Source organism: Triturus cristatus, chromosome 4_2 (assembly GCF_964204655.1).
Source record: "Triturus cristatus chromosome 4_2, aTriCri1.1, whole genome shotgun sequence".
Classification (NCBI taxonomy): domain Eukaryota; kingdom Metazoa; phylum Chordata; class Amphibia; order Caudata; family Salamandridae; genus Triturus; species Triturus cristatus.
The window spans coordinates 599,248,929-599,261,935 of record NC_140586.1 but is presented as its reverse complement, the minus strand read 5'-3'; the positions used below and the strand labels follow the sequence as shown (position 1 = coordinate 599,261,935).

General features: G+C 42.3%; 2 protein-coding genes across 2 annotated transcripts in view; one reads left to right on the top strand and one right to left on the bottom strand.

The window, feature by feature from the left end:
- The window catches only part of LRRC53 (leucine rich repeat containing 53), a 102,124-nt gene extending 99,762 nt beyond the window's left edge, over positions 1 to 2,362 (bottom strand). The window contains exon 1 of the mRNA XM_085600216.1: positions 2,167 to 2,362. Coding sequence (XP_085456342.1) covers positions 2,167 to 2,362 — 196 coding nt within the window. The remainder of the gene's footprint in view (positions 1 to 2,166) is intronic.
- TNNI3K (TNNI3 interacting kinase) overlaps positions 1 to 13,007 on the top strand; it is a 2,902,528-nt gene that overhangs the window by 2,615,512 nt on the left and 274,009 nt on the right. The gene's annotated exons all lie outside the window — the stretch shown is intronic.

Sequence of the window (13,007 nt, the reverse complement as noted above, 5' to 3'; positions counted from 1 at the left end):
AGGTTGTCTCACACATGTTTCCAGTGTTGCATGTGAGGCTACAGATTGTCCTCCAATTGGTCTTTCACCACCAGTTCTCTCCACCAGATCCAAACCTCCAGAACAATTACTCTGACAACCAACACAATTTACTTGTGTTTCATGTAAAACTCAGGATGCATCAATTCCTAATCTCACTCTCACAAAAGATTCATCACACTTTTCCTCATGTAAAAAGTCTACTGTCTTGGTTGCATTTCGCCACTCTTCTCACATTCCAGACCTTTCATGGCTTTGCCAAATTTAGCTGTACCTTTCCTCACTAACCCAGGTTTTCACCCTCTAACCCAATCAACAACCACAAAAGTGTGGCTCTTGACTTTACACTTCTCATCATAAATTTCTCCTTCACCTGCTTCCTCTGCACCCTTTCTTTTATCTCCTGTATACCCATCCGAACTAGAACCACATCTGCTTATTCTTGAACCACAAGGGACACAATTTGGCCACTGGTGGCCTACCTCTCAACAGCTTGATTGGACAGACCTCAGTAGTGGTCTGTGGGATAATGCGATACCACTATAACTTCTTCCTCAACTTATCTTTCCACTGCCCACCAAATTCACGTGCTCAACTAATACATTCTTTAAGAACCCGATTGAATCTTTCAACCTGTTCATGCCCTTGGGGCTCATAGAGAGCAGTGCTAACATGTTTAATAAAACTGAATGTGAAGAAGCTTTGCATCTCTCTCGCCACAAGCTGAGTACCATTATCAGATATCACAACTTCAGGATATCCTTCCCTGGCATATACCTCCTTGAAAAATTCAGTAATAGCACCAGAGGTAGCCCGAGGTACCAATTTCATTTCCGGCCAGTTAGAGTGATAATCAAAAAGCACCAAAGCATAGCGGGAATCCGCAGGCAAATTATAAAATTGTCCAGATCTGTCAATACCCAACATTTTCCATGGTGAATCCAGCCAAGGTGCTGGCTAAAGGGGTGATTCACAAATTGATATAGAGAGAAGAGACCTTCCTCTATACCAAGACGGCCGAGAGGAACTCTCAAGAGGTAGTACGCCCTCCCGTGTATTAACACTCAACCACAATAAGTACTCCTCTGGTACGCAAAAGCTCCCTAAAACATGGTCGAGCCGACCCTGACTTCTAGTCATCAGGGTGACCCGATGATGAAGCATGACACCACTAGGGTGTGTGAGGGTAAATAAAACAAAAGGATTGATCTCCTTCCCCACCTCCTAGTGGGTTACCATCAGCGGCTTCACATAGGGACTTCCCATCGTTACTGCATCAGGGTTTACCTGTAGCAAATCGAGTACACGATTATGAGTAATTATTGTGGTTGAGCTGGCTAAAGGGGAGCAGGTACTGGTATCAGATTATTTTCACTATTCACATACACACTACATTCACTTACTACTCTATATGCCATGCTATCCAGTCCAGGCCACCATAAAGTGGTGCATATAAGTCTTTTCATAGACGACATCCCTAGATGTTCTTCATGTGCCAGATGTAAAATCTCCCCTTGCATTCCCTTAATGGAATACATTTCTCATTCTTAAAAAATCAGGTCATTCTCCATTACCAAATCTTCAGCTATCCTAAGAAAGCTAAAGAAAGGAATAGTTTCGTCTGGCAGCACTCTTTTATCTGGCCATCCTTCCTTCATGTACTTTCTAACCTCACTCAACACATTTTGTCTTCTTCATCATCTTTCATCCATCTCTCCTCTTGTATCCCTTTGAACTCATCAGCCAAGTACTCTGACACTGTACCCGCAATATCCTCATCAACTCCTGCTCGACCAACTTCCAATTACACAAAGGAAACGGTGACAGACAACCATCCATCACATTACTCCATCCTGGTACGTATTCCAACGTGAAACAATACTTTTGTAGTTTAGAAACCAACTTTGCTATAAGGGCCGTAGAAACCAACCTTGCAATAAGGCCGTAGCATTCCAATCCCCACCAGGAGAAAACATTCCCACCCACGGTTTGTGGTCCGTCTTTAAGACAAAATGTGAACCCATATATAATTGCAAAAATGCTCACTAGCCCATACACATGCCAACAGTTCCTTTTCTAAGACTGCATATCTCCTTTCCACATCAGACAAAGTACGAGATGCAAACGTGATAGTCTATGTCTCCTTACCACACCTTTGTGACAACACATCTCCAATTCCATGCATGCTTGCATCCACAATTACAATACATTGTGCACTCAACTGGAAAGGTTTCAAAGTGGGTGCATTAGCAATCTCGTTTTTGAGCTCCTTAAAAGCAGACATTTGCTTCTTCTTCCACACATATTCCCCGTTTTTCATAGTAAGCTCTCTGAGAGGCTCCATTTTTGTAGCAAAATTCTCAAAGAACTTTCAAAAATATTCGCAAAGTCCTGCGAAAGATAATAATTTCTCCCTATTGTTCAGAGCAGGAGCCTTAATGATAGCATCCACCAGAGATTTTTTAGGTATTACGCCATCCTTTGATACTGTGTGTCCCAAATAGTCAACCAATTTAGAAAAATATTGACATTTCTTCCCTTTGAGTGTCAGACCACTCCTCTTCAGAACATCACAGACACTCTTAATATGTTCACTATGCTCCCTCTCATCTTTAGCGAATATCAATGTATCATCCTGGAAACACTTGACATATTTTTCCATGTCCCTAAATAGATGGAGCATGGCCCTTTGAAACACTGACGCTGAAGAGGCTAACCCAAAGGGCATTTGTTTACATTGGAACAACCCCTGTGGTGTAATGAATGCTGTCAGATGATGAAAGTCCTCGGTCAGCTCAATCTGATGGTATGCTGACCTTAGATTTAACATAGAGAACACTTTCGCTCCTTCCAACATGCAACTCACTTCATTTATATTGGGCAGCGGATGACAATTTACCACAATATTAGCATTCACAGCTCTTGGGTCCACACAAATCCTCAAAGAATTGTCTGCCTTACATGTCAAAACAATGGGAGATACCCACTCAGAAGACTCCATCTCCTCTATCACATCCTCATCCACCATTTCCAACAGCACCCACTTCAACTCCTCTCTCACATTCATGGGTACATTATGAAGTTTCTATATCACTGGCTTAGCATCCGTCTTGAGCTTGATTTTATGGGAATGAGCTTCCACCCTCCCAAGCCTTTCCTTAAACAGTTCTGAGAATGTAGATTTAATCCCTTCAGCATCCTATATACTCTCCATTACCAAAACAGGTTCACGGTTTCTAAGATTAAGTATTATTCCCAACTTCCACTGGTCCTTCCAGCCCAAAACATTCACTCCCTTGGGTGACACATGTATAATTTTATAAATTCCTTCCTTCCCTTAAACTGAATATCTGTCTCCACGTAACCCTTGATGTCGTTAATACTACATCAAAACTGTTTGCTATGATGTCTGATGGTTTTACATCATCCATACCCAATACCTGCTCACAATTCTGAACAAAATAATCCTTCGTAATAATCATCCAGGGTGATCTAGAATCTGCCATCAACTCTAATTCCACACCTTTAACACTGACCATGCATTTGGGAGAACTCTTAACTTCCTCTTCAACATCCTTCACCATACCATCAGAGATGGACAAAACCACCCCTCTTTCATCAACACCTTCCTCCACACACTCTCTTCCACTTCCAAATCTTCCTTCTTTACTCAACCTCCCACTACTCAAGTAGGGTACCTTATTTCTGTTCCCCAAATTCTAGTTCTTCAAATCCCGACACACCTGGGCAAAATGTCCAATCCTACCAATAACAGGACACTGAGGTGGCGAAGCAATATGACGTGCTGCCACAGCAATAGCACAAGAATCTTTCATTTCTCACATACCTATCACCATCAGACTTATTGTACCTGTCACTTGTGTCTCTAATATATTCCTCATACTTTTTCTTAACAACTCCCCGCGGGACTTTGAACCGCTGTCCACACCTATGGTACACACAATATCATTTTCATCCTTATTGACCTTTTCAGACTTGTGTACTGATCTCATCCATTTTCCGGATTGTTCCAATGCCTTAGCCGTAGTGATTACATCCTGTAGCTTTGGATCCTCCATGACCCATAATTGTTCCTGTACCTTCCTACTTTTCACATGAACTATTACCTGACCTCTAATCATTTCATCAGTTATTGTCCAAAAATTGCAATTTAGAGATAATCCATGCAAAGCAGTCAAACATTCATCAAAACTCTCTTTGTTCCTCTATGCCCTAGTAGAAAAGCTACATCTGTTAAAAATCACCCTTGCAGTAGGTTTGAACCTATTTTCTAGCTTCAATAGCGCCTCCTGAAACACATTAACCTCATCTGTATAATCCTCTTGCTCAAGCGGAATCTCTCAGCGGCCCGCAACATTCCACAGCGGCCCGCTGAGAGGAAGACTGAGGAATGACAGGCTCAAACTTAAGGAATAACGAACGAAGGAGCATATGAACATTTACATTCAAAACTCCAGTCGTCTGCGGGCTGAGCAAAAAGAAAAGTGCAATTTAGGATTAACGCCTGGAAATTCACCTACATACCCATGATAGATTGGCTGACGTTCGCTGACTGGCCGCCACAATATATGGTCGTTCTATAGGTGATTAGAAGATAGTGAAATAGGGATCGGCTGATTTCGTGGCATTGAGCAAGCTTGGTGGTCCTGAGGAGAACCCCATGACTGGAGGGGTTCAAAATGCGTCAACCTTATGCATAGCCAATCAAGTGTTAAAAAATATTTGGGGAAAAAATGTTTGATCTTTTCTAAATTGTCAATTGTTTCTTGTTTGGCTTTTGTTATTGTTTTTGTGGATAGATGTCATCCTATCGTGAATAAGTAATATTTAAATGAGGGTAGGGGTTGGTGTTGCTGGAATGTGTGTGTTGTGGAATTGATGGGTGTCTGAGAATTTTGATTGAGAGCTTTGGGTATGAAAGAGAAGATGTTATGGTTGGAAGGATGTATTAGAAATTGACTTTGTGGAAGTGGTTAATGCGGTATTTGTCCAAAAACTTTAAATGGTCTAAATTTTGTTTATTTGTTGCATATATGTGAGGTTTCTTGAATAAATGTTGATTAACTCATACAGAAAAAGAGGTGTTTGGTGACATTGTTTCAACTCAATGCGCCGCTAGAAATGCGAGAATTGTGTATCAGTACTGGCTCTTTCTTGTTTTCGACAAGGGGAACCTGTGGCAAAGTTTCAAATAACAACTGTCCCTCTGAACCCAAACAATTTAGAATAATATTTTTCTAATGTTCATTAGATATGTCATCATCATAAAAAACCTTCACATAAGTAAGCATTTCTTCTTTCCAATGCATTCAAGGAATTGGAGGATCTCCTTTGTTCTGGAGAAATGTAGTTAGTGGCTCAAACTGTATTGCAATAATGTGGTCTGAAAATATACAATCACTGGTCTATAATAGAAATATACTATTTGAAAACTGCCCCAAATAAGTTGCAAACTACCTTAGAAAACAGTCAGTTTCAAGTGTGCAAAACCACTGAATTAATACAATGTGATCTGCACTTGTTAGAGACAAAAGTGTGCAGATCACTGATTAAACACCACCTGTACTTGCTACTGAAAACAGTGTGCAAATCACTGAATTAATATTAAAGAAAATCTGAACTTGACGTAGAACCTAGTGTGCAAATCACTGTCTCCTTATAAAAAACCTGCACTTGGCATTAAACATAGTGTGCCAAACACTGAATAAACACAAAGACGATTTGCACTTGTTGTTGAAAATAGTATGTAAATCACTGAATTAACATTGATTGCACACAGTAAGAAATTAACTTTTCCAAAGGAAAATGGTGGCTAAGAGCTCTATTGCCATTTTTTATGGCATGAGAATCCGACACAGTCCAGTACTTAGCACGTGTGTATTGAACGTCGTGGTGCAACTGACAAAGGATGTTCCACAACAGCCGACACACTGAGCAACATGCTCTCGCAGCTAAAAACGCACAGCCAAGATCGGAAACTCATGCAGCAAACACGTACTGCCTTTAAGGCATTTATCCTGTGTTTGTGCAGCAACTGGGCACTGCCTTCAAGGTATTTATCCTGCCCCACACCCTCATGCCTCTGAAGCCATTGGCCTAAATACTAAAATTCTAAATTGGCCTCAAATCCCAAGCTCTATTTACACCATCAATAAAAAAACTTCTCAGACCTGGCGTCTAAGAAAATGTCACTAAATGGACTTCTCAGAGCTGGCATTTAAGAAAACTTCATCTCCCATATCGCTCAAGCTACAAAAGCAAAAAGTACAAATCTCAACTTCCAATGACACTTAACCCTTGCAGTAAAGCGGAGTTGAAAAAAAACAAGTATATTACCACAATGTCAGTCAGGGGCAGCCGGCATGGCTCACGGGTAGGGTGGCAGGTGCTGGGTGTGCGGGGGCTGCGGGGGTTGCAGGAACTGGGGAGGTCATGGGTGTTGCGCAGGGGACGGGGTTTAGAATTTTTTTTTAAAACGTACCTCGAAGCTGGGTCCTGCATCTTCTGTGCTGCTGCGCTCCTGAGTCCATTTCCAGGAACAGGAAGCAGGCAGCCCGGATCCCTCCTCTAAGCCAATCACAACGCTGCAGTGCAGCATTGTGATTGGTCTAAGCGCCGTGACACTGCACTCAGCCAGGGGCTGTAGGGGTGGGCATGTTTTCCATGCAAGCTGTAATGCAGCCTGCATAGAGAACTGGGATGTGTGCATGACTGCTTTGGGCTAGCCCAAGAGGGACGACCAAACAGTCATTGCGCACTTGAGTGGGCAAACCACTCCGCCCCTGCCCTGCTTCATGAGCACTGCAGCCCAAATAAAGGAAACATGATAACGTTATTATCATGTTATGTTTCCTCTTCTCGCACTGCTTGAAAGCAGTGGGACGATGCTCCTCCGCCACAGTGGAGGAGCCGCCACTGATGTCAGTACCAAAGTCAAAGGTACTTAAAAATCACTTTCCTTACAAACTTGAACATCCAAGCAACTGGAAATCCATGAATCCTGTGGAAGTCAACACTGCTCCTGTGCTGAATAAGGGTGACAAGTGTTACTCCAGCTCGTTGCCACGAGTTAAATTCAATCCAGAACCAGTAACATTGAATTCATGAGAGAGGTTTATGCAGAACAGCACAGTTCCCTTCACTTCCATCAAATCTCTCCACTGCTGGTTTTTTCTGCCCCCAGCCCCTCCATTCTATTGTAGAAACATACTACCTCATGCTGCTTGATCTAACTAATACAGGTGCAAACATGGCCAATATAAACAGGACATAAACCCAGCAATTTAGCATCTCCATATAGTGTAGGCAAGATCTAGTGGTTTCCAGGGAGGTTTTCATGTGTGCCATTTTGTACAGCCAGTAGCAAAATAATGTGAGGTAAAACAGTAAAAACCAATAGCATATGTAACAAAAAGCAAAATAGTGATAAAGATATTACATAGGTGAATTGAATTTGGCTAGGCAGGGGCAAAAATTCAAATGTGCAAACCTCTTCCACTTTCCAACCCCAGTAGCATATACCATTTCATTGACTGGAGTGAGAGTTGGCTCCTGGCCTGCACCCAACCTCCTGGGTGTCCAAACTCGTGCAAACCTAATCTCCTGTGTAGACAAACCCTATGAGGCCAAGCCTTCTGCCACAAGCAACAGTGGTATGCCACAAGACATGGCCTTCAGACAGGCCTTCAGCCCAGCCCCTTGGCATACAAATGTCCAGTGACCATCTCTGGAAATCAATAGCAGTGGCAAAATCAATAGGTCTGGGCACAGGCAAGTCCTACTGCCTTTGTCAATCCTTGCTTAACATAGTCAACATGGGGTATGGCCATTGTATGTGTAATAGTATAAGACAGTTAGAACTTTCAACTTTGTTTTAATGTCATCCAAGTAACTGCACTGTGGATGACGAATAGCAACGCATTTTTATTGGTATCAAGAAAAATTGTTAAATATGTGCTAGAGCCATTGTCAAGGTGTCACAATACTCTTCCAGAAAGCTAATACAATATGCCATCTTGGAATGGTAAAAAAGCATTCAAGGATATCTGCACACAGATGTATTAGCAGTTAATAGAGTTCCCAGCATATATGGGGCAAGGGGGTGCTGGAGGATCTAATTTTGAATTAAAAAGAGCTGGCAGGACAGTAGGATGAAAAAAGAGTCATAAATATAAAGAGAGAAGCAAAATAGTCCCCCGTGAAGTTAGCAGTGGAAGGATACAATCCATGCAATTAAAACAATGGGCCAATTCACAAAGGTAAGTTTACACTTTGGTGTAAGTTTAGTACTTTTGGATAACCACAAAGGTAAACTTAGACCAAAAGTCTAGCTTTACTACTTTTTGATATTCACTAAGGTAAACATAAAACAAAAGTCTAGCTTTACTACTTTTCGGTATTCATAAAGGTAAACTTTGACCAAAAGTCTGCCTTTACTACTTTTCGGTATTCACAAAGGTAAACTTAGACCAAAAGTCTGCCTTTACTATTTTTGTGGATTCACAAAGGTAAACGTAGACCAAAAGTCTAACTTCACTAGAAGTAACTTACCTTTGTGAATACCGAAAAGTAGTAAAGGCAGACTTTTGGTCTACGTTTACCTTTGTGAATACCGAAAAGTAGTAAACTTACAGAAAAGTGTAAGTTTACCTTTGTGAATTGGGCCGAAGTGAGGCCAAAACGCTCTTTAGGCTGGTGAAAAATAAGAATAAGAAATAAATACGCCATGTAGGGAGCAAGGAATTGAGACAAAAATGCCATTGAATCCTGGATAAGTGGTGAAGCCACTGCCCACTTTATGTCGATATTGAATACTAAGTTCTGTTGCCACCAAACAGCTAAAGGTATATCTGTCTGAAGCCGAGACCATTTATTGATAGACCAACTATGTATTGATCTGCCTGAGTGTTTTTTAATTATCATATTAAGACTGTATGTGATGTTCATTTATTCTCCATTCTGTAATTTCATAATTATTCTTTACAAATGTAAAATGAAGAAAAATACGTTTCCAGAAATGTAAAATGTAACACATGCAATGCTAAAAAGACATCGCTTCAGCGCCTCATGGTGTTTTAGATACAATTTCATACCGCGGTTTAAGGCTTAATCTTAAAAAAAACAGCGGTTTTATCACAGCGCTTTAAGACAAATGGGTATTTCTTTCAGCAAATGGAAGCAATGAACTCTGCACACACGTGAGAAAACTTATTAAAATGATGCATTTCTTTTTAAAAGGGGGTTGTCCGCGTGAAATGGCTCCATTCGCTCACTGAAACAAAGGATTCCATTACCGAGGAAACCCTTAAACTCGTTTTGTAAAGCATCCCAGCGAACGGGAAGTAAATTATGTCATCATTACTTAGTGCCTGTGTGAAATTCAGGTGTGTTCAAGTTTATCTCTCACTAACAGAGTCCATTAGCAGCTAATCCAATAAGGCCTATTGAGAGGGCTATGGCGATAAATCAGCGCTCCCTTTAATGAAGGCTTGGAGAATTAGCTACTGTACCTAATATATAAGGCAGTCCTTGGCACACAGTTACATCTTCCGAGCATACGACACATGAAGGCGGGCATGTCGCAGTTAATCGAGCTGTCATTTGAAGCAGTACAAGGAAAACACCTGCAATAAAAATAAAAAAAAACACTCAGTTTGTATTCAGCATATGTTCCAGTTGCAGTTTGTTTTTGTTTAACAAGTAAACGCTGAATACGTCGGTTTCAGGTCCTCATTGTGCACTTGCACCAGCCTCCTGTGGTTCTGCAGCTAGGTGAATATTCTAAACTGAAACAACAATTGCCTAACATTTCAATAGAACTGCACAACATGAAAGCGTATAAGCCCCCCTCCGGGTCACGCACAACCATCAAAGTAAGAGACAGTCTTGGCAGATGGGATTTGATGCTGAAGAAAAAATACACAAGAGAGAGAGACATTTCTAAAAGAAAATATGTATATTTGTAATAAGTATTTGTTGAAAATATCTACAGGTGAAGTGACTATCCATGGGAATCGATTGTATATGGTTTGAGTGGAAATGAGGAGATTATTCAGAGAGAGGTGGGCAAACATGGCCTGCTGGGCCACAGTCATCCATTTCCCTTGTGTATCGCTGCAAGACTGTAGGAAACTCTCCCACAGTCTGCTGTGTCCTACACATTGCTAATCCCTTTATTGTTCTTCTTAACTCACTGTCTCATCAGAGGGGATTTAAATGTAAGGGTCTCATAAACAGGTTCATCGATTTGCAGCAGCAAAATTATCCCCTCACCTCCGTGCTCTTCATCCCAGTCCTAATGGTATGAGGCGATCCTGCCTCCGACAGGAACTTCACCACTATTCTAAGCCGAAGGCTCCTAAAACACAGTCTACTTTCTATGTCCATTGCTCCCACTATAAATACTTCTCCCCCTTCCACTCGGTCTGTATTGTTTTCCAGTCAGCTCTGACAGGTGTAAGTCTACAACTATGTTTATTGTTTTCTTACTAGCTCATTTTATTTACTTAATTTGCCTAATGTTTCTGGCTTTCACTGTCGCTGGGCGCGGTGATGTGTTTTGTGGCACTGGTCTTCTTGGTCCCAGGATGCGTGTTTCTGGTCCAGTGAAGACCTGGCTTGGCAGGTCGGGCTGAACTGTTTCCATGAGGAACAGGGTCAAGACTGATTTGCATATGGCTGGGTCTAAACTGGGTGGCAAAGTGAGCTAAAGAATGATGATGGATTAAACCCAAATCCTTGACTGGGGGAGAGTGTCTGAAAAGTTTCAGCGCTCTGTCCATCATCACCTTGTGTTTGCTTTGTTCGCCCTAAGTTGGCAGGGTATGCCCAGACATAGGTCACTTGCTCACTTTGCCACTGGATTCAAGCTAGCCTGGCTGATGAGGGGTGTTTCCCCGAAACCAGTCCCAGAATGGTTGTTTCCGGTCCAGTGAAGACCTGGCTTGGCATTTCGGGCTGGATTGTTCCTATGAGGCACAGTGTCAAGACTGATTTGCATATGGCTGAGTCTGAACTGGGATGGCGAAGTGAGCTCAAGAACAATGATGGATTAACCCAGATCTGTGACTGGGGGTGAGTTTCTGAAAAGTTTCAGCGCTCTGTCCATTATAATCTTGTGTTTGCCTTCTTGGATGTGTTCCCTGCCCATGTGCGAGGCTGGGGGGTAGCAGTCTAAGCATGGTAGACAGGGCCGGTCAGACATCTGTGTGGTGGTATTCCACTCTGTTGATCAGCGTGCATAGGCGCGCATGGAAACTTCAGAAAGGCTGCACTGTTTCCTTGACAAAGAGATCTCGCAAGTTCAGAGATCTCATTGCTAAGGTACTATTTAAACCAGGAAGAACGCTTATGTGGTTTGTTTGTTTCCTGATGGGCAGGCATGGAGGGCAGAAAGAAGAGTGTGACTAGACACTATGCTTAGCCTGATAAGCCAGAAGATCTGGTGAAGGAGAGGATTCTGCACATTTCTTGTGCAGACTTACAGTCTCTCATAAAGGATGCAGTTGACACTGCTATGGCCAAACCAGCAGCCACACGCTCAAAGGATCAGTATGATGATCCTGAGGAGGAGCAAAAAGGCATATATATATACAAGGGACATATGTGTCAATCAGCGGTTTTAGAGTGCACTACTGCCCCGTGAGGTTCTCACGGTGCGGGGCGTGCAGCTCCGTTGGTCATTCGAAGAGCCAGGTGTTGAGGTCCTTTCTGAATTGGTGCAGTATTGCGCTTCATCGGATGCTGTGGGGGAGTTCTTTCCAGGTCTCGGTTGCAAAGAATGGAGAAGGATCTGCCACCTGCTCTGTCCCTGTGGATGCGGGTGACCGTGGCTAGGGCAAGGTCAGCAGAGAGGAGGTTTCTCTTGGGGGTGTGGAATGAGATTCATTTGTTGAGGTATTTGGGTCCAGTGTTGTGGAGGGCTTTGTAGGCGAGTGGGTGCCCGTGAATTGTTGATTCATATTAGTGAAATGCTGGGTTTTGAGGCTAAAGATCAACAGGAAGAGCGCTTTAATTCCCGAAATACCTCTGATTGTACAGATGATTTGCCTCCTGATGTGATTAAGGACATATTTTTTCTAAAGAATGGGAAGATCCTGAAAAGTCCCTATACCCCATTTTTTTAACAAACGGTATTTGATTGAAAATTTTGACCAAGACTATCCACCGATCCCTAAAGTAAACACTATTTTGGCATCCAATGTCTTCAACGTCTAATTTGGCAGCATATGACGCTGTCTCGTTGGATGTAGTTGATAAGAAAGTGGAAACATTGCTAAAAAGTTCTTACCCTGCTTCAAATTTTTAACTACGGGCAAACACTTATTCAGCATATGCTTCACAGGTTCTGTTAAAAAATGTTCAGTCCTTATATGATTGTATCCAAGATAATTTCCCCAACCTGCATTTCCCAATTTCTGTTGGTTGTCTTGTTTGGTGGTTTAGGGGCAGAAGCATCTGCAGCAGGTGCTTCAGTGGCAGGTTACTTTGGATGAAGTCCTGGAAATTGGAACCTACCCAACAGACCATTATTCAAAAATTGCCTTTTCAATGATCAAAATGTTTGGTAGCAAATTTGATGACATGGTGCACAAGGATGTGGAGGAGAAGAAGATTCTAAAACTTTTTAAGATGGCTCAGGAAGAAAAGATTTTCTGTTTAAGAAATCTGCTCAGCCTGTTCCAGAAGAGTATTCCTTCCCCTTTTGAGGCCGGGCCCATGCTTGGGGGGCTGTATTTGCCTTCAGATCCTGACCACACGTATCCAGTCCTCCAGACCTACCCCAAAAATGACTATCCGGGGGTAGGAGCAAAACTCAGACTCTTTCTTCTTCAGAGGCAAGGGAATGTGTTGGATCTTTGGGTTCTCCTCATATTACAAGAAGGTTACAAGATTCCTTTTTTTCCAACCCCTCCACAACCACATTTCAAATCGACACCATGGCCAGAAGATAACACAAAGGCCCAGAC